Source organism: Mesoplodon mirus, assembly GCF_964341445.2.
Source record: "Mesoplodon mirus genome assembly, chromosome: 17".
Classification (NCBI taxonomy): Eukaryota; Metazoa; Chordata; class Mammalia; order Artiodactyla; family Ziphiidae; genus Mesoplodon; species Mesoplodon mirus.
The window spans coordinates 41,398,118-41,418,234 of NC_138993.1; the positions used below are offsets into that span (position 1 = coordinate 41,398,118).

The 20,117-nt window shown below is 37.2% G+C and overlaps 1 protein-coding gene across 5 annotated transcripts in view; it reads right to left on the bottom strand.

The window, feature by feature from the left end:
- The window catches only part of PCDH9 (protocadherin 9), a 114,899-nt gene extending 105,357 nt beyond the window's left edge, over positions 1-9,542 (bottom strand). For 4 of the 5 annotated variants that reach the window (XM_082602388.1, XM_082602386.1, XM_082602389.1 and 1 more), the window contains exon 1: positions 4,534-7,686. In XM_082602388.1, coding sequence (XP_082458514.1) covers positions 4,534-7,569 — 3,036 coding nt within the window. In that variant the 5' untranslated portion in view covers positions 7,570-7,686. Of the gene's footprint in view, positions 1-1,936; positions 7,705-8,982 lie in introns of those variants that run through there. The other variant, XM_082602385.1, reaches the window with a different exon arrangement.
- Positions 9,543-20,117: the final 10,575 nt, after the last annotated feature.

The window sequence follows — 20,117 nt, forward strand, 5'->3', positions numbered from 1 at the left end:
CAAGAGGAAAGGTAGCCAGGCTGAATGGATGACCCATGCTTATTTCAAATTCCTGAATGAATATCCAAGGGGTATGGGTATCTACTAATTTCATGACATAGATCACTTAGCAAAGCAGTAGAAACAAAAATCACAACTGATAACATTTTAAATATAATTTGCATCTTGAGGAGCAATTTTTCCATATGCCACCTATGTTCATCCCTCATAGTATACTGCAAAATTTAACAGCTTAAAATATCTTTAAGTTTTTGCTAGCTTCACATTAGTTAACATTTGCTCCCTTCACTTCCAATTTCATTTTTCTTTCTTACTGTTCTAAATAGAAATTCTATGACTGTCTTGTGCATTTTGCATGACATAACAGCATTTCAGTAACAGCTGCAGTGGGAGTCTCAAAAATGAAAAGTAATCATAAAAGTAATATAGTATCTCTGAATGATTGGGAATAAAGTATTTCCCTTTATGCTGTAAAAGTATATGTATACACTTGAGTATGACATGCAAACACATTTTCAATATATAATTTCTTCAATATATACACAAATGTATATATGAGCAAATACTCTAGGTTGTGAAAAGTTAAAGTAAGGATGTTTAAGCTCCAAAATAAGCATTTCACTTAGAAAATTAAACATAATTGTTTACCCTGAACCAAACTCACAGTACAACTATTACAGATTGTTTTATTACCATAAGAAGTTGTCAAATGTAAATAGGTTACTTTTTTAATTCTTTAATGTTTTCATTTATACCCCTGCAAAAAGCACAATGGGGCCAAGAAAATTAATTCCCCAAATGCTGTCAACCAGGTTGGGAAACAGCAATAAACAGCTAACTGTAAAGCCTCCAGCTACAATGAAACTGCTGTCAATAAGAGCTGAGGGTTGGAGTATGCAAAAACAGGTCCTCTGGAAATGATAATCTGAAAGGGAAAGGGGCTGACATTTCTTGTACCAATATGCTGAGGAAGTGGGTCTCAAAGCGTGGTCCCTGGACCAGCAGCATCAGTATCACCTAGGATCTTGTCAGCAATGCAAATGTTCAGGCTTGACCCTAGTGATACAGAACCTAACCTCTGGGATTGGGGACCAACAACCCATGTTTTAAGAAACATTCCAAATGATTCTGAGACACCTTAAAATTTGAGAGTTTAATATTATATTTTAAAAATCATATTCATTAAGGAGATATTTTCCTTTTAGAGAAAATATGCCAATGAGCTTTGTCATTTAAAGTCCTAATGGAAATGATAATGTTGTCATCTTCTCAACCTTATAACAGTGAACTTTGTTTATTTATGAGTAAATATCAAGATATAATCTAGCTCTTTAAAAAAGGGACATTTCATTCAATCTGTAAATACTAAGGGTACTTCCAAAAAATCTTAAAAAAAAATAATTTGTGGAAGATTCAGTGACAGATTTGTTATAATCAAGGAAAATGAAAGTTTAGTAAAATAGAGTGGTTGAGGAACGTGGTTTATGAGTGTTTTATAACACATGAGGGAAAACAGCAGGGGAAAAAAAAAAGTCAGACAAAATAAGAATCAATGCACTATAACCAAACTCATGGTGTAAATGCCAGACATTATGTTTTCATTGTACAGACAATACAAACACATGATATTTAAGTTTGGTAACTCTTTGCTCAAGAATCTTGCATTTTACCCACACTTCAACTAGCACCATAAAGTGAAAAGGTGTTTCTGTTAACAGCAATCTTTGCCCACTCAACTAAAAACCTGCACAGATTATACCTTAGTTTATAAATTCATTTGAAAGCTTTTGTTGTAATAAACCCTACTTTTTCAAAATTGTGTTGCTTCAGGAACACATTTTGTATTCATGTGAAGCCACTAGTTGAAGTGAAGGCGCTAAAAAAAAAAAAAGAATTTTTACTTTTTAGCTTAACTAGAACATCTTTAATAACAGCCATATAGTTCAGTGAAAAAATAATTTAAAGGATAATATATATATGTGTGTTCTTCATTCATAGAAAATATGCCTCTTTCATAGTAAAATTGTACACATTGCTATCACCATCACCTGTCCTTACTTTCAGAAGTATTCCTTTTCTACAACATTGCAATTTTTCTTTCTCAGCATGAAAACTTCTAAAAGGTGTAAATAAGCAAAGCCATTTCAGTAGCTCTTTACCATAATAATGAATCATAGCTACATTTGAACACTGAAATGCCTACAAGGAGAACAGCATAGTAACACATGGTCTCAAGGAATGTCTAAAATGCACTTTAGTTCCAGTTAGAGAATTACTCAGCATCTTATTTCAAAGATTACATCATACAATCAAATTTCCTATGACTGACTAAGCCTCGACAAAAGATCTTTCCCATACTTTGCTGAAATGCACTTAACGTTTATGTCACTGTACTATATATAGATTCAACTTTGGGGAAGAAGTCAGAAAAAGTGGGTCTGTACATCAATGCTCATAATACCCACCACACATAATATGAAAAGAAAGATTACGACGTGGGAATAATATCAGCATGTTTCTTTGGAAAACAAATATCAGATTTTATATGAAAAGTTTTAAATCGTGTTATATTTTTCAAGATACTATGCAAATCATAAAATATCATCAGTATTTTGAGTGACTTTCCCATTAAAAGCAAATAATAAAAAGCCATGTTTTCTTTTCATTAAAATAGCAACTTTATATTTAAATCCACTTAGTTTCAAAAATTACTTTTCTCATCATGATTAACTATTTACCAACATTTATAAACCTCTACTAAACTCAGATATTTTCTTAACTTTAAAACATCAAACCTCTTTTAAAAAGCTCATGAAGTTAACATGAAAATAACCCATTCCAAATTCTATGTATATCCAGTAACTTCATACTCTCCTCTAGAACCTCCAAACTGACTTATTTTAATTCCTTTCATCCTGTGCATTCAAGCTCTTTTACTTTCTAAATGCTCTAGATATTTAATCTTTTAAGAAATGTAGATTTTAGTTGTAAAATCGTAGGCGTTATGCTTAATGTTCTGAAAGGATCTCTGTGATTCGCTGCCAAAATTATTTTAATAAATATCTTACTACCATGAAACCTTAAAGTCACTGCAGAGCAACAAACATTGGATGCTGAGAGACAGAGTTTCAATAGACCATTCTCACCAGTCCCACCACCACAGGAAAAAAAGAAGAAAAACTCTTGACTTTTCAAATACTAAGCAATGTCTCTCAATACTATCCTGAAAATTTATCTTGCTTTACATGATTCTCTAAAATCTGTATGTTCCTTATTTTTAACAAATTCAGATGGGTCATCACCATAGGTGGACTCAATACCAACAAAGATAGAACTTGGATTACAAAATCCTAGAAAGTTGGTGTGTGAGAGCTGATCACAAAAGAGCAAGCAAATGAACTGACATGCTAGTTGCTCCAGAGCAACTATCATTAAATAAAAGGTATCTTTGGCTATAGTACCAGCTTGATCTTTCCCTCTCCCTTTCCTTGCTACTGTGGGATTGGCAGCTGGCCAGCACAAGGGACATGATACCCTAGTGCCATCTACAGGCTATTATTGACACTCAAATTTCATGGCAACAGACAAGCACCAGTGAAATAAATTAGACAGCACTGCATTTAAATCTTTATTAACAAGGAATTATTAGACCTAAGAAAAACTAATTCTGGATTTGGTTGAAATATGAGTTTCTCAGCCTCTTAATCCCTCTTCATATGGCATATTTCACAGTTTAAAATGAGTTATGACAGATCACTTATGCATTACTAAAATGAGAGAATATTTACAATGGATTCATTCTTTTCTGTATAAATCAGTTCTATTAGGGAGAAATTATTCCTTCTTCTTTTCTTTTCTTTTCTTTTTTTTTTTTGAAAGAGTACTTTGGCCATTGTGGACAGCAATCTGCAAACCTTTCTATTCAACCTCTAATTTACTATATTACAATAAAATCATCTGGAATTAAAGAGAAGACTTCCTATATGGCTTAGTTGCAATCTATCAACAATCATGTGCTTCACAGCTGATATACATTTAATATTCTACTATCTTTTTTAGAGACTAAAAAAAAATTAACCCCTTTAGCAACCACAGTTGTAACATAATTATAGTCACACCTTCAAACATCATTTAAAACTTGAGATTTGAAGGTGACTTTTGAGATCAAACGGTAATGTGAAAATCTTGAAGCAGTCAATTTGGAAACCCCAGGAGCAGAATTTGGCCTATCAGGACAGGTTTTCTTCTTCAGCAAATGTTATCTTGGGACATTTTGGAATAATTTCCTCTTTTCATCTTTTGCCATTTGAAGGCAACTGGGAGTTTAAATAATTCTCAGAACTCAGAAATTTCAAAGCTGTTCTAAAAATTCTTGACTGAGCCCCAGAGGAATAGAAAAGGGGTCAAGTTTTTTTTCCCCTCTTTATAACTAAGCTAAAGTTAGACCAAAACAAGAGACACACTGGCACGTTAATACTGGTTGACTGGGCACTTGTATGCAGTACTTATAGACCAGTAAAAGTGCTCATTTACCTGTCTGGTGTGTAAGGGGCCCTTTGTCTTGAAGCCTCCTTGGGAACTGCACTCTGAGGCACTGAAGTGATCTGAACTAGTGGAAGAGCGTTTGGAAAGGGTGTCACAACCCCCGACAAAGGTGTTGTCCAACGGGAGTTCCTGAATCACGTGATGCTTTTTCACGGAAACCGGAGTGTCTGGTTTAAGATGGAAAGCGGGCTGTGGAGAAGCGGATTTGTAGTGCTTGGCCAGGTCAGGGCTGTTCGGCTTGAAGGTGGTTGGAGGTGCCGGACCCCAGTCAAATCTACCTATGCTTTGCTCTTCCAGCTCAGCCGGCAGGCTTATTGTCCCATTGATGGGTTCGTGAACTGCATCATCGGGTTTGGACTCTTCGATGGTAACAAAGTTCAAAAGAGAGCTCTTGGGAGACTTTCTTTTCTTCCTTTTCTTTTTCTTGTTTTGTTTGTTCTCCTGGTTTGGGGACATCCATTCAGCACCTTGCTTGCTCCTCTGAGCTGCTTTGAATCTTGATGCATGGCGACAGCGCACCAGAACGGTGACGAAGATCACGACGATGACCACCATGGCACCTGCGACAATGGCGATCATGATGGTGAGATAGTCCTCGTTTTGATAGGGTTGGCTGCTATCGCCTATGTTCCTGTCCAATGGGGTCTCCATAGTCCTGCGAATCAAGTCATGGATATAGGAGGCATTGCCAGCAGTGTCATTAACATAAAGAAAAACAAGCACAAGTGTGTGCAGAGACTTAGGGTATCCCAGGTCACTTATGTTGACCACCAGTCGGTGCAAGCCCACATCAGTAGGTGCTGGTTTTTCTTCCAGAGTGATGTTACCTGTTACTGGATCAATCCGAAACAGGCCTTTGTTGTTCCCACTCACAATTGTATACTTAAGTTCAGCATTCATCCCAGTGTCAATATCCACTGCAAAAACTTCTGCTATCACGGAGCCAGGAATGGCTGAGAGAGGCACCAACTTAAAAGAAGTATTAGAAGGTGGCGAAATGACAACTGGACTATTGTCATTGACATCCATGACATTTATAGTTACTTTTGCAGTAGAGGAACGGGGTGGTTGTCCCCCATCAGTGGCTTTGACATCGAAAGTGTAGGAACTCTGCTGCTCTCTGTCAAATGAGACATTTGACTTTATGACTCCAGAATAGGGATCCAACACAAAATTATCATTGTCATTTAGAATGGAAAGAGTCACAGCTTTATTCTCTCCAGCATCTGCATCTGTCACTGTGATTACCCCCACAGTACTATACTTTGGCAGATTCTCAGACACAAAAAATTGAAAATGATTATGAGTAAACTTGGGGCTATTGTCATTCTCATCCAGAACAGTAACTATCACAGCCGCTTGGCTTTGGAGGGGAGGGGTCCCATTGTCCCTGGCAGTTACTGTAAAAATGAATCTTTCTTGTTCTTCTCTGTCAAAGACTCTGGAGGCTGTCAAAACTCCTGTCTTTCGGTCCAAATCAAAAAAGGAGGCATTCGGTCCAAGCTGATAAACAATATCTGCATTTTTCCCACTGTCTTCATCTGTGGCACTAATAGTTGTTAAGTACAACCCACGTCGGTTGTTTTCAGAAACTGACAGCTCAATTACAGGCTGGTTGAAAATTGGTGGGTTGTCATTTTCGTCCTCAAGCTTAACCCTTACCAGGGCAGTCTGATTTAAACTGGGCTTCCCAGAATCAGAGGCAACGATTTTAAAGCTGAATTCTTTGGTGCCCTCATAGTCCAACAAAGAGGAGGTCTCTAACAAATATTGGTTGTCGTATACTGCCTTCAAATGAAACGGGACCTCTCTTTCAATAAAACAGATCACTTTGCCATTCACATCTGTGTCCTTATCTGAAACTGTAATTAGGGCAATCTTTGTATTGACAGGATCTTTCTCAGACAAATACACTGTGCCATTGATGGGACTTATAATGTACCTGAGGTCTATGTTTGGAGGGTTATCATTTACATCAGTGACATTGATGGTAACCGTTGCTCGAGCGGGAGTGGAGCTGCCATCACTAGCCAGCACTGTCACTTTGTGAATGGCTGTCTCCTCTCGATCTAAGGACCTTTGAACTGTAATCAACCCAGTAGTATTATTTAAAGCAAAGAGTCTTTTGGTTGCAGGGGCGACCTGGGCACCAAAAATGTACCGGATTTCAGCATTACTGCCTATATCTGCATCAGTGGCATGGAGCTGAATTACAGAGGTGCCTACGGGAGCATTCTCTGGAATATGCACCTCCACTTGACCCTCTTTAAACACTGGCCTGTTGTCATTTACATCACTTACTGTGACCTGCAGTATGGCTGTGCTGGATTTCTGTGGAGTGCCTCCATCCTCTACTTTGATTTTCATCACATAGGTATCTTTCTGTTCTCTGTCCAAGTTTTGCTGAACAATCAATTGTGGCCACTTCTCTCCTTCCGGAGTTTCCACGATATCCAGTCCAAAAACACTCTGCCCATTTAACAATTCATAATGCTGTACACCATTGAAGCCTGTGTCAGGATCTGTTGCTGATGGAATTGGAAAGCGGCTGTTGATCAAAGTGTTTTCTGGGATGGAAATATTGATGACAGGAGATGGAAACATGGGGGCATTATCATTGGTATCCTTGACAATTATTTTAATTTTGATCAGCCTGAAAAAATCATTGGGGAGGATCACCACCTCAAGTTCAAAGAAACACTCATTCTCCTCATCGTAAGAGGCTCCAGCACAGAGTTTTTCTCTGTCTATTCTATTGGAGGTCGTGAAAATTTCGCCAGTGCTACTGGATACTTTCACCAAAGGGACATCCCCAGCTTTAGAAACCAGTCTGTAGACAAGGCTGGCGCTGGTCCCTGTGGCAGCATTGATGTGAGAAATGTTCAGATCCTTTGGTATGTTTCCTATGGGCACATTTTCAGGCAATTCCTCTCTAATAGTGTAAATAAGTTCTTGAGCTATTGCGGAATCCAGCCTTAAACAGGCAATCAGAACAGCCAACAGGTAAAAATCCCTCAGGTCCATGATAATGTATTTATTTTCTTCTCCTGGGTTTTAGGGATTAAAGGTTTCCACTGAGGAATGATGCACAAATTGCAAGAGGAAGTGTGCATGGGCTGGAGGATGCATTACATCTCATGACTTATTTGGAGACAGCCACTGTCAACACAATCATATAGACAATATTATTCTTCAGTAAACAAAAGCACACAGTCACAAAATATCACAACACATTTTCCCACTGCATATTAGTAAACATGGCACTTTGTTCTGCTACTGTTTGCAACTTAACTTTGTGGATAAACATACTAAATATCCCAGGCTTGTTGCATTTGCCCAGAGAAGATGAAATTACCTACTTTTGAATTAAAGACAGCTGCTATTCTTACCTGTATTCACCCGCACTGTTTTCAGGACACTGTTTAATTCAAAACATGCGTTCTTGTTCTCCTCTTCCCCTCCACCACCACCACGCCCCCACCCCCCATCTCCTCCCATTCACCACCCTCCCACCCCCACCCCACCCTGTCTTACCCGCCTCCTGGCTTCTAACCGACCTCCCTTAGTTTTTTTGGGAGCCAGTGAAAAACACTAACTATTTAGCTATGGTTCCTGCTAATTGCTTTCTCACATGCCATACGTGATGTGTTTTCTTCTCTGCCACACTGAGTCATCTCTTTCTTCTAAAAAGACTATCTTTTTTCTTTCCTCCCAGTTCTTCAACTGCCTTCTAAATACAATTTTACTGGGAAGCAAGCATCCGGACATGCTGCTGCAGCGTCAGAAGCAAGTCTCTGGCCACTGTATAACCTCATTGCCTAAAAGCACAATACCAAGACCTTCAGTTTCTTACACAGACCTTGCTCTCATTTCTCCATGTTGCCAAATTATCACCATTAGAATTAAGAAACACATTAAAACTTTTAGAATATATATAATAACATAGGATTCCTTATTCTAGAGGTGGAAGAGACTGCCAAGATATAAGTGAAACGCAGCTAACACTTCCATGTAACAGCACAATATTTTCTACTGAGCATAAAAGAGGGGAAAAAAAACGCAGTTTCTTAACCCCATCTCCGGTTGTAGTATTAGTAACATCTGCCACACGTAAATACTGCAACTCAGTAACGCAGGTAAAAAGCCTTCTGCTTAGATGCCCTCCTAACTGCAATTTAAACGGGTGCAAGGCTCCAGACAGCTACTTACTCGAGTAGAACAGGTCAGTACCCAGGCTCTAATCTTATCTGCATTAGGCTGCACGGTAGCTGATGCCCGCGATTAGTTCCGGCAGAGTGATGCAGGTAGGGATGCAGATACAGCCTAGTAGGTGAGCTCTGCCCCAACCGTCTACCCAGCTACAAACATCCCTCGTCTACACCGAGGACATATCTAAACACAAAATTTACAATTGTGCATGCGAAACTTTACACTTACGTTAGTTGCCTCAACCTTTCCCCTTTCCCGGTATGCTGCAGTTAGAAATGAGCTGTTCCAATACATAGAAAGCCATGCATCTGGTAGCACCAGTTTGGGGAGAAATCAGAAGCAGCAAAACGTTTCTTCCTTGTAAAATGTGTTGCTTCGGGCTGGCAAATTAGCAACTCCAGAGAACAAATTCACAGATTTGTCGTTACTCATTCTCTCCACATTTCGTCTCTATTACCCACGGGGTCTGAGCTCTTCTGGTATTTAACGCACACACAACATCCAGCTGCACTTCTTCAGCTCAGGGGTATTTTCCACAGCATCAAACATACCATTTCCCTCCGATGTCAATACTGCTTAAGTCTCTAACTTCTTGTAGGAAACGTCAGAGTTGGGGTGATGGTGAGTCTCTGGCTGCTCTCGGGGTGCGTGACAGTTGCCCGAAAAATTCCTAATTGGTTATCTCTTTCGTGCTTCGGAGACTCTAGGGCGCTCCTTCCCGTCTGGCATGCTCTCCCTCTCTCCCTTCTCCTCTGCCCCTCTCTCCTTCTCTCTCTTCTCTCTCTGAACTGAATTTCTTGATAGAACTCTCAATAACCCAGAGGGAGGGAGTGACGGTCTAAGCCCCGCCCCCGGTCCCTGATTGGCCCGTATCTTGCGGTGCGGGCGGCCGCAGCTGGGCGTGGAACAAGGCGCTGACTATCTGCCAGCCTCTCCTCCCCAGCTCCCCTTCGGCAGCCGCGAAAACCCGGAGACCCGATCCTGGCCCTGGGAGAGCCGGGTTCCAGGAGGTGCACTGAGCATGCCCAGCAGGGTCCGGCCCGGGAGGGAAAAGGCGACGCTCCCCAGGCCCCCGCGGACGCGGCTCTCACGAGCGCTGAGGGGCTGGCGGCTGCTCCGGACGGCACAGGGCAGCGAGAGGCCGAGACCCGGCGGTCTCACGAGCAGGGAACGCGGGAGGCCGGCCGGGCGTGCGGGCGCGGATCCGGCAGCCTCTGGCACCGTTGCGGGCGGTTGGGGGATGCCGAGGCGGCTCGCTGCCGGCGCACGTTCCACACTTCTCTTTGCTAAATGGAGGGACCAAAATGCACAGATTGGAGAGTCCACCTGGGGTCCAAGACATACTGTCGGTCCTCGGAGGAGAGCAGGGCCCAGCAGATCCCCGGAGCGCGTTAAACGGGCTACATTCCCGGTGCCGCAGCTAGAGGCTTTTGCTAGCGAGGACATTGGCAGAAGGGCAGAGAGGGCGGATAGGAAAGGTCGGGACAGAGGATATTCGAATCTCAATCAAGACCGGAAAGAAAATTATTTTGAGCACTCCTTCCGTGCAGGGTGACGGAAGCTGCCGGGAGAAAGGGAAAATGACAGCCTCTGGGATCCCGTAGTCACCCTAGTCAGCCCTAGGCCAGTCTGCTTAGCGGGGCGAAGTCTTGTCTCCAGTAGCAGGACGGGCCGCGGCGGCCGATCCAGGCTGTCCTTGCACTTTTGCTCCCGCCGCGCCCAGAATCTGTGAACCCGAGCTCGCCCGAACGCGCGGCTGCGGCAAAAGCCGCTTCACCTCACCTAACTGCAAACTTTGCTCGGGAGAGGCTGGAAGGAGTCCTGTCCAGCTGCTCCCCAAGCTGTGGAACGTTTCCTTTCCCCTTACACTTTCTGCTGATTCCAACTTGACATGTAGTACTTGTCTTTCCCTGTGCAATTCATTTCTCTGACTCCTGTTCCGTCGAGTATCCTCACGCGTTTCTCATTTTCATGCAAGAGCCGGATAGAATGACACTCGAAAGGATTACCCTTTTTCCTTAAATATTGGCCCCGAAAGCACTATCTGTATTTGATTGATCTTTTAAGATCAGTAAACCACGAAGGTTTGTTTTATGGGTTGTACCTACGACGCCAGATGCCTGAGTAAAGTTAGAAGCATTAATAATAGTAACAGTTCACTTGGAACAAAAAAAAATAATATATATTTTTTGCATGACCTATAAAGGTTGTCTGAGAAGGTCTTAATGCATGATTGAATAACTTGTTCTAACTTACAGGGAGGATAAAGGGCATCTATTTTAAACCTCCGTGTTTCCCATTCTGTATTGGGCTGAAGATGCCTTGAAGGCTCTTTCATGTAGTTATGCACTGTGATGGCGTGTTCAGGAACACCTTTTGTTTTTGAATACAATGGCTTTCCTTTTTAAATATGAACACTTATTTTTAGATATTTAAAAGTAAAAAAAAAATTCACTAAGCAAACCTATCAAACTTAGATATTGTATAAATAATTTCATTATTTAACCAATTCATTTGACATTGCAATTTTTCCACATCTATGGAAATGTAAGGATTTTTTTCGAACTTTTCCTCAGGTGAATATACACAGTAAAAGTGCAGTGCCCCGAAGCCCACTGTAAAATACATGAATCCCTTCTATGTGAAATATAAAACAGGTTTCTAGCAGACCATAGGTTGATACTGTTTTAAAATGGCTAAACAACTCTTATGGTAGTATTTTGTATGATTAGAATATACAACATTTAAGAATAAAAAGGACTGCTTAAGTAGCTAAAAAGTCAAAAGAAAAATATTACCTCATACAATAATGCGAGTGAGTTAAAGGAAGATTCTTTTATTTTACCACAGTGAATGATCATTTTGCCATTCACAAAATCTACAACTAAAGTTAGTGCATTGTTCCAATTGCCACATATTTTATGCTCTGAACTAGTTTAAAATAGTAAATGAAGCATCATTCTGATACATTTACAATAAACATAGCAGCACTGCCACTTTCCAGTTCATTTTGTAAGCATCAGTTATCTCACACTCTTATTCTAATCATACCGTAGTCATTTCAAAGTCACAACACATAGCTTAGCCATAATTAACATTATGACTAAGTGTAATTGTTTCTGTTTGCTAAGGGGTAGCTTTGCTTGTAGCCAGGACCGATTATTATCCTATGCTCATAAATGAAATCTTAGTATGAACACAGATGAAAGTTAAGGAAGAGAAAAATATCATCACATTATAAACATTTATGACCATGAGACTTCAATTAACAGAAACCACAGGTCAAAGCCCCAAAACGAAGCACATGTAGATTCCTTTCAAAGGCCATTGAGTATAATATAGAAATAGAGCCACTGACTTCAGTGCATTCCATCTTATGGGTGTTTATTTGGCATGTATAAATTAGTGGGATTCTTTAATCAAAATAGTTTTACCCCTTAAAGCTAGAATAGTTGAAGCTTGTTTGCCCTATTATATTTCAACTGCTAAACTCTCGAATGAGAACTATTATTAGAGATCTTATTAATATTCCTGGAAGAAAATTAAATATAAAGGGTCGTTTTCCTAACCCTCTGCAATCGTTAACTTGAGGCTTCTGCCCAAACCACAATATAAAACATTTGCATATTGAGAGCTGCTCACAATCCACCTCTCCTAATTTTTTTAAAAGGTATATCTGCATAATTATGAATTAGGGAAATGATAATATTCATTAATTTTAGTTTTCGTAGGGGAACATCTATTGGTTTTTTTGCTGCATTTTAATCACTTTTTTTCTTTCATGAATTTAATAAAATGTTAGATTCTCAATTATATGATTTCCAATATACATCTTCCAGTATATATGTTAGTTTCCAATTAGATCTCTTCAATTAACCCTTATACATCTTTGTCAATGCATGTTTTCTACAGCAAGGAATTATCATGTTCTCACATGTGTTGTACCTGATTAGTACTTTAAGAATTATACCATCCAGGCTGTAGTAAAATTACCTTTGTGTTCTCTGCCAGTTATATAGGTCATGGGATACTTGTGAAGCTAAGTCACCTTCGGCCAGCTAAGTGAAGACTAAAATACTATTACAGATTTATGCAGAAAGAGATATTGAGTTAGTAAAATTATTTTATATTGCAAGAATTTAATGTGGTTTATATATTTAAACAATAATTTCCATGTAATGGCATTTAATAACCTGAATTACTACGCAGTTCAGTTTGTTAATTGGATTTTCACCTATGATTTTCTAGTTACCACTCAGCATTTTAAAATTACATTTCACACAGAGATCATAAAGGCTTTTTCATGTTACATTTTCCATAAATGACACGGACTGTGGTATTTGGAATGATCAAACGACCTCCTCAAGGATTTCAAGACTAAAATTTTCAACTCTAATGTACTAGTTCTATATTCCAATCAAAGGTAAAAATAAAATAATAAAATAAAATAAAATGATATGATAAAATAAAATAAAGTTCTATTGTGCCCTGTACTTCAAAAGTTCCTTTAATCCAGATGTTTTATTGTGGCTAACCGACATTAATCAATCAATCACAGGGGCTTTTATATCACAGCAGGTTTTATTGTTCCCATTTCTCGGAAGAGGCTAGACTATTGTACTGTATATCCTGGGGGTAGGGCGGGAATTGTATGAAAAATGCTAAGGGTTATTTGTGTTACCACTATTTAGAAAATGACAATGCAGAATCTTAACACCACAAAAAGAAAATTAACACCTTTGAAAGCTGCAAACTGCCAAAGTGTAATAAGCCCCTTGAATCATTCTTTTGCTCTACTATTGGCTCTTTTCTTTGAACACCTTTCTTTTTCTTTTTTTTTTTCTTTTCTTTTAAGGAAAACTTAGACCAAGGTATTCAAATGACAAAGGAAAGCAGGTGACAAGAAGCTTCACTCTATTTGAATGACTGAACTAAATTTATCCCAATTTGCTATATTTTTATCACTGATAATGATTATAGATGTCAGGCTTGTAGCTCTAACAGTTACTACAATATAAACTGACATTTTCCAGTGCCACTATTTTATCATGATTACTATATAAATAAAGAAAATATTGAATTTTCAGATTTCATTATTGGTTTTTTAAGACTTCATATAGACATAGCTCTCATAACAAACGGTTTCCCCATTACACGTAGGGCTCAAGCAATCACTTAGGAAACATGAAAAACTGGTTTAACGATAGTAAAGAGAGAATAGATATAAGTTTAAATAATTTGATCATTTTAAAATCATGTAATTTCAAGGGAAATATACAAAACTTCCTATTCTTGTGTCTGATATTTATTTTTGTAAGACTTGTTCAATTAGAATACCAAGTATGATCAATTCATATTTATATAAATGATAAATGTCTGAATATAACATGCACATTATTTGAAAGCACCTCTATTTACACTAAAAGTAGAGATAGAAAAATGTTGAGATAAGAACATGTTTTAAGCACAAATGCATTTGCCCAAAGATAATTGGGAAATTATTTTTCATAGATATTAGAACTATTTCAAGTTAACATATAGTGGAAATTTAAAAATTCTCTTTTAGTAGTACTATTTCTTATCATAGGAGTATGTTGTTAAAAATAGGAGTTTATATTACTTGAAACAACATCATTCTAGTCACTTTCATTCCTTGTTCCCCTCCCCCCAATTTCTTCATGCATATATTTCTTTTACGCCTATTTTCCCTGTCCTCTTTAAAAAAAAAAATAAGCTCACATAATATTCTTCTAGGAGCCCAATTTGTTATATAATGTGTATATAAATAGACTTACTAATATAGGGCAGGATGGATAAGCCTCATTTTTCTCATATAGTCTCCTCACAGGGACCAAATTCAACCGACAGTGCCCCTTGAACTGAATTAGGATGAGTCAGGGAGATCATGCATATTCCCTTGACTCCTGCAGCCTCTATATCACTGATGACACCCAAATAATGGAGATAGGGCTTGCTCAGCCTTTACAAGACAGTGATATGCTTTGCTTGGGATATAAGTCAATACCACTCTGCTTACAAAAATTGTGTGTTTGTGTGTGTGTGTGTATATATATAATTCTTTAAAATAATGTTTTTTCTTAAATGAAAATCTTATTTTGCAGTACACACTAATATAGTCCTTAAAAGATGCTAAAATGCACATCATCTTTTCGATCCTATGCTTATGAATTGACTGTGTGTCAGCCTCAAACAGATTGGTGAATTTTCAGAATGGATTAAAAGAGCCTCGAAGAAACTTCTTGGCTGTATGGAATGGGGTCATCATAAGAGAGATTTATTTTTAAAAATAGCATGTTACAAGAAACATTATATGTGGAGTTTACAAGAAAGACTAGTTAGAAAAAATTTTACCCCTTACAATTTTGAAATGATTATAAACATTTCTTTATGTCACAAAGATATTTATGTAATGTGTTGATTTTGGGGAGTGAATTGCACCCATGTTTGATTGTAATATCAGTATATCTAAGGCCTAATTGCAAATTCATTGTTTAGTTTGTAGAAGTAACAACTATACCAATGTGAGTGTCTTTAACAGCTATACTGGAAGAGTAATGAAACAAAAGATTAATTATCTTCCAGTAATATTTGTCTCTCATTATGGAAGTAGGCTGACTTTTTGGTGTATTACAATAGGTAAGTAGACCCTAAAGATCAGGTAGCACTTTAGGTAAACACCGCAATTCATAGGAAAAAGTGGAAAGTGAGAATTACATGAAAAGATTATAAAACACATATGGGACAAATTTAGTGTCATAAATCTATTCATTAATTCATTCAAAAATCTAATTTAAAGACCACACTATGTAAAAATACCTAAAAATCCCTACTGTATTTTAAAAACCATCCTATAGGCGCAGCACAGAAATATTCAATAGCTATATTTCAAGCATAATTCAGCTGAGGGCTCTTAAGGCTCGTTTGTTTGCAGTGAAGAATACTATACTGTGAGTCCTTTCTACTTTGATAATTCTCATCACAATAGCTCTCCTTTATATTTTAGACTTTAAAATTTTTTTGCTTATCACATTAATCAATAGTTCTAAGGCTCAATAGCAAGTTCTTGATAATATACGTAAATACACTAGCATTTAGTTGCGTCTAATCTTCATATTGTTCTAGAATGTTTACTGAGTTTATTATCATCAACCAAGTATTATACTAAAGTTGCCTTCTACTCATGTGTCAAATAACAATAAATTAACCTGCTCTGTGTTTCTTAAATTATATGTGAATACAAATTACCCAGAGATCTTGCTAAATTAAAATGCAGGTTCTGATATACTGGATCTGGGGGGGATACTGAGGTCCTGCATTTCTATCATGTTCCCAGGACATTCTGATGCTCCTGATCTGTGGACCATATTTTAAGTAGCAAGGACCTAAAAGACATTTTAGATAGATAGTGCCATGGCTCACAGAAAAACAAAACAAAAAGAGCATTGGAAAAGGTCTATATCTACCACTGTACCATGCAGGGATTAATTCTGTTACCAAGCATACTTTTGACACAAGTGTTATTCAGGGGCACAGGAAATTTACATATCACTCATGTACTAATTTGATTTAGTTTGTTTTCTTCCCCACAGAGATTAGATATCTTGAGCTAAATTTTTGTTTTACTTTAACTCGCTGGGAGTGAGGAAGAAGCTGTTCGGAGCCTGGTCCCCTTTGGGGGAAGGCAGGCTGCACGGAACAGAACTGGAGCATTTTGGGCATTTACTGAGCATTGTGAGGGTACCAGGCCACTGAATGAGTATATGAGGTGTCAACAAGGATGTGATAGAATACATGTATGGACTTCCAAGCTCACAAAGGTTTCCTACTTTTTTGAAATGCTTTTCCCCATATTCCATACACATGAAAAGCAAAGCAGCTATAGTCACATGGTGTGGACTCCTCCTACTCTGCCAGAAATTGACATTCCATTTGACAACACTTGATTATGTTTATGAACATACTAAATTCAAGATGGACCAATGAACCCCTTTATCACAGAATCTAGTTCTACCACAGAGATACTCCAAGATCAATCTAATTACTTTCTGAACAGGAAGTGATGTATACTCAAGAGTAATCAGAAACAGTAGTTTTCATTACATAGACCAGAAACCCAAAGGAAAAATGAGGGAAAAGGGTTATAAAAATGAAGATGATGCACAGGAGGAACCAGAGATGGAGAACCACTTATGGTCGTTAATTAATTGATTCCAGTTTATTGTTGATGTCCGATTATATCCCCACCACTGCTTCTTAAGAGCTATTAGCTTTAATAATAGCTATTACTTGCAACCAAGAGTCCTAACTAATATAAGAACTAACCACAGCAACTTGGTAGTTTTGCTTGACTCTATTCCTGATTAACTTATCCTATGAAGGACTAAAATATGAACTATGATAAAATGATTTACTTGTTATAATTGTAAGGGAGAATAAGAAAAGTGAAAAACAACCCAATGTTTGCATTAGTGGTTTTCAGCTTGAGGTGATTTTACCCATTAGGAGACCCTGTAGTGAGGTAGAAGCCAGGGATGATGCCAGATGTCTTCAATGCATAGAAATGCCCCTCCCCCACTTACCCCAACACACACACACACACACACACACACACACACACACACGCTCAATCACGCACAACCCAAATTATTATCTGGCCGAAACTGGCTGTAGTGCCAAAGTTGGGGAAAACAGATGTGTAGCATTTGCATTTTTATATATTATGATTAGTTTCACCAAATTTATTTCTAATTACATCTCTTAATAGCCAAACCAAGAGTTAAAATATTACTGGAGCTCATTCAATGACCTTCAGAAAAACGGACAAAATATGTTATAAATTATGTCTCTGGAACACTAATTGAAATCTGGAAAAAACAAATCTCTCTTCCAACCATTAGTGACAAATTTTCAATTTTTATAGAAGGCACAGCAAATCTATAAACCAACCATTGGACCTAATCTTGGCCATTTCTGTCCATCTTTGTTTTCAAAATGTAAGATTCTTAATGAGACATTTCTACTGGTTTTATACTAGTATGTAATATATCCAGTATAAAAGTTAATTTCAGATTTTTAAATCATTATTTCTACCATTTCATAATAAAATAAAAAATATCTACCCCACTCTCAAGTTCTCTGACAAAATAAGATTGCCCTAGATTCTGTGATATATCTGTGACTTATTTGGGTTGTTCATCAAGTCAAAAAGTTAAAACTGCAATTACTTCAAATAGAAGATGAAAACCTCCCTTGGTTATAAGACTGTAAGTCCCAAAAGTATAGATAAATCTATCCATATCTGCAATTACATACAAGCTTGAAAAAAAAAAAAGAATAATATAATTAATCTGGTTAGTTGCTAAGATTTCTTTCATCCTGGTTACAATAGTCTCAACAACTTATTTTAATTCCTCCAAAGGATACTGATCACACATGTTTATTCTAAAGTTTTTGGGTCAATTTAATTGTTCCTGGAAATTTGCACATTAAATTGCAATAATAACCTAATAAGTGAGCAAAAACTTGCTGAATTAGGTTAAACATTCATTCAGAGCAAAACAAAAATGCTGAAGAAATACTGATTACTAGAAAAATGAATTTTTAACTCTATACTATTTGACTCATTTGAGAATCATTTTAAAAGCTAAAATAATTTCTAACTGTGGTAAACACTGCCATCTAGAGGACTTTTTTTGCAATGAATATTAAAACTAAAATGTCTAAAAGTGTTAAATGTATGGATTTATGCTATAAATTTTATTTTATAAATTTCATAAACCTCACAAGTTATTTTCTATCTTTCATGAAATTAACTTAGTTGAAACCTTGAACCAGTAAACCATTTTTTGCTATGATTTCAAGTATAAATACTAATACATGGTCAAATATATTATTTGAATGAAATTTTTATTAAGTTGTTTACTCACGTTTGCCAGGTAGTAATTTACTTTTTGCTATTTAATACGCTGATTATAATATCAGAATTCTAGTCATGTCCTTGCAGAAAATATATTAGAGTCAATAGCTAGAAAAACCAGCAATACAATGATGTCAATATATCATGTATACACCTTACAACAAATGCTTCTTTAAGAAAAGTGATAGAATTGCCTATTCTTGTTATTTCTTCCTTTCTTTCCTCTTTTGTGTTGGTTTTAACATGAACATTTTTCAGTCCTGTTTCATTAACTTACTCATTGTGCTGATTTCTAATGTCCGCTTTTTGAGGAGTTACTCATTCATCAATAGTGTCTGAGACTCTGTGGGGTACTCCTTATCTAAAAAGGTATAAAAAGAGAGAGATACCTTGCTAGGTTGCCCATTTAATTAGAAATAATTGTGCCTTAACACTTATGAAGTTTCCATTGTCAAAAGTTGGTGAAGACAAAAAGAAAAACATCCATTTTAAAGTTAAGTGGCTATCATATATATGCATATCGCTAAAAATTATACAAATGGTGCTTACTGAAATTTATTTTTATATGCTCCTTGAATTCCAGATTGGTTGCTAATGAAATGTGTCAGACACTGTACTTTGTACCACTTGTAACCATGCAATGTATATTTGCAATTTTTGAGATGACTAGGACTTTATTTCAGTATAATCTTTATGTTAGATCTACACTTAAACTGCTGGAGATTATTAATTCTGTTATTAGGAAGACAAAGAGGAGAGTAAATTTCAAATCAAGTCAAATAGGACAGATACATAGCATTAAAATGTAGTTCTGCGAAGTTGCTGTAAAGCTGTCCAGATGCCTAGTTGAAGGGAAAATCTATGACAAGTGAGGATAAAAGTAATTTTTCTTTTCATAAGTTGATGGTTTAATTGCAATGAATATCCAGGATAGAGTCCAATACAATTTTATTCGATTATTGTTTTACAGTTATGTGAGAAAAAATTACAATATTAATGACATTTATGGAATGCTGACTGGCATAACTATCACCGTTTTGCATCTGGTGTTTCAACTGTAAATGATTTCTGGTGGGAAAGGAAGGAATTAAATCAATATCAATGGACATAAGAATAATAGTTTTTTTTTTCCCCAGTGGAGACTTCTGATATTTTTATGTTATTGTATATTACACATTTACATACCATATTTTTTAATCAAAGTAAGAAATACATATGGAAGAAAATAGTATACCATAGAGGAACAAACAATGTGAAAATGTTGGCCACCTTTTTGTACTCTAAGCTTTGGACCCTTGCCTATTGATAAGAAAAATGTTATGTGTAGAAAAATAGTACCGTCCTCTATGTAAATTCATCAATTTTTAGTAACTTGTCCAATTTTCTTGATCTCTTTCTCACAACATTTGCTCAAACATCTGTAAGA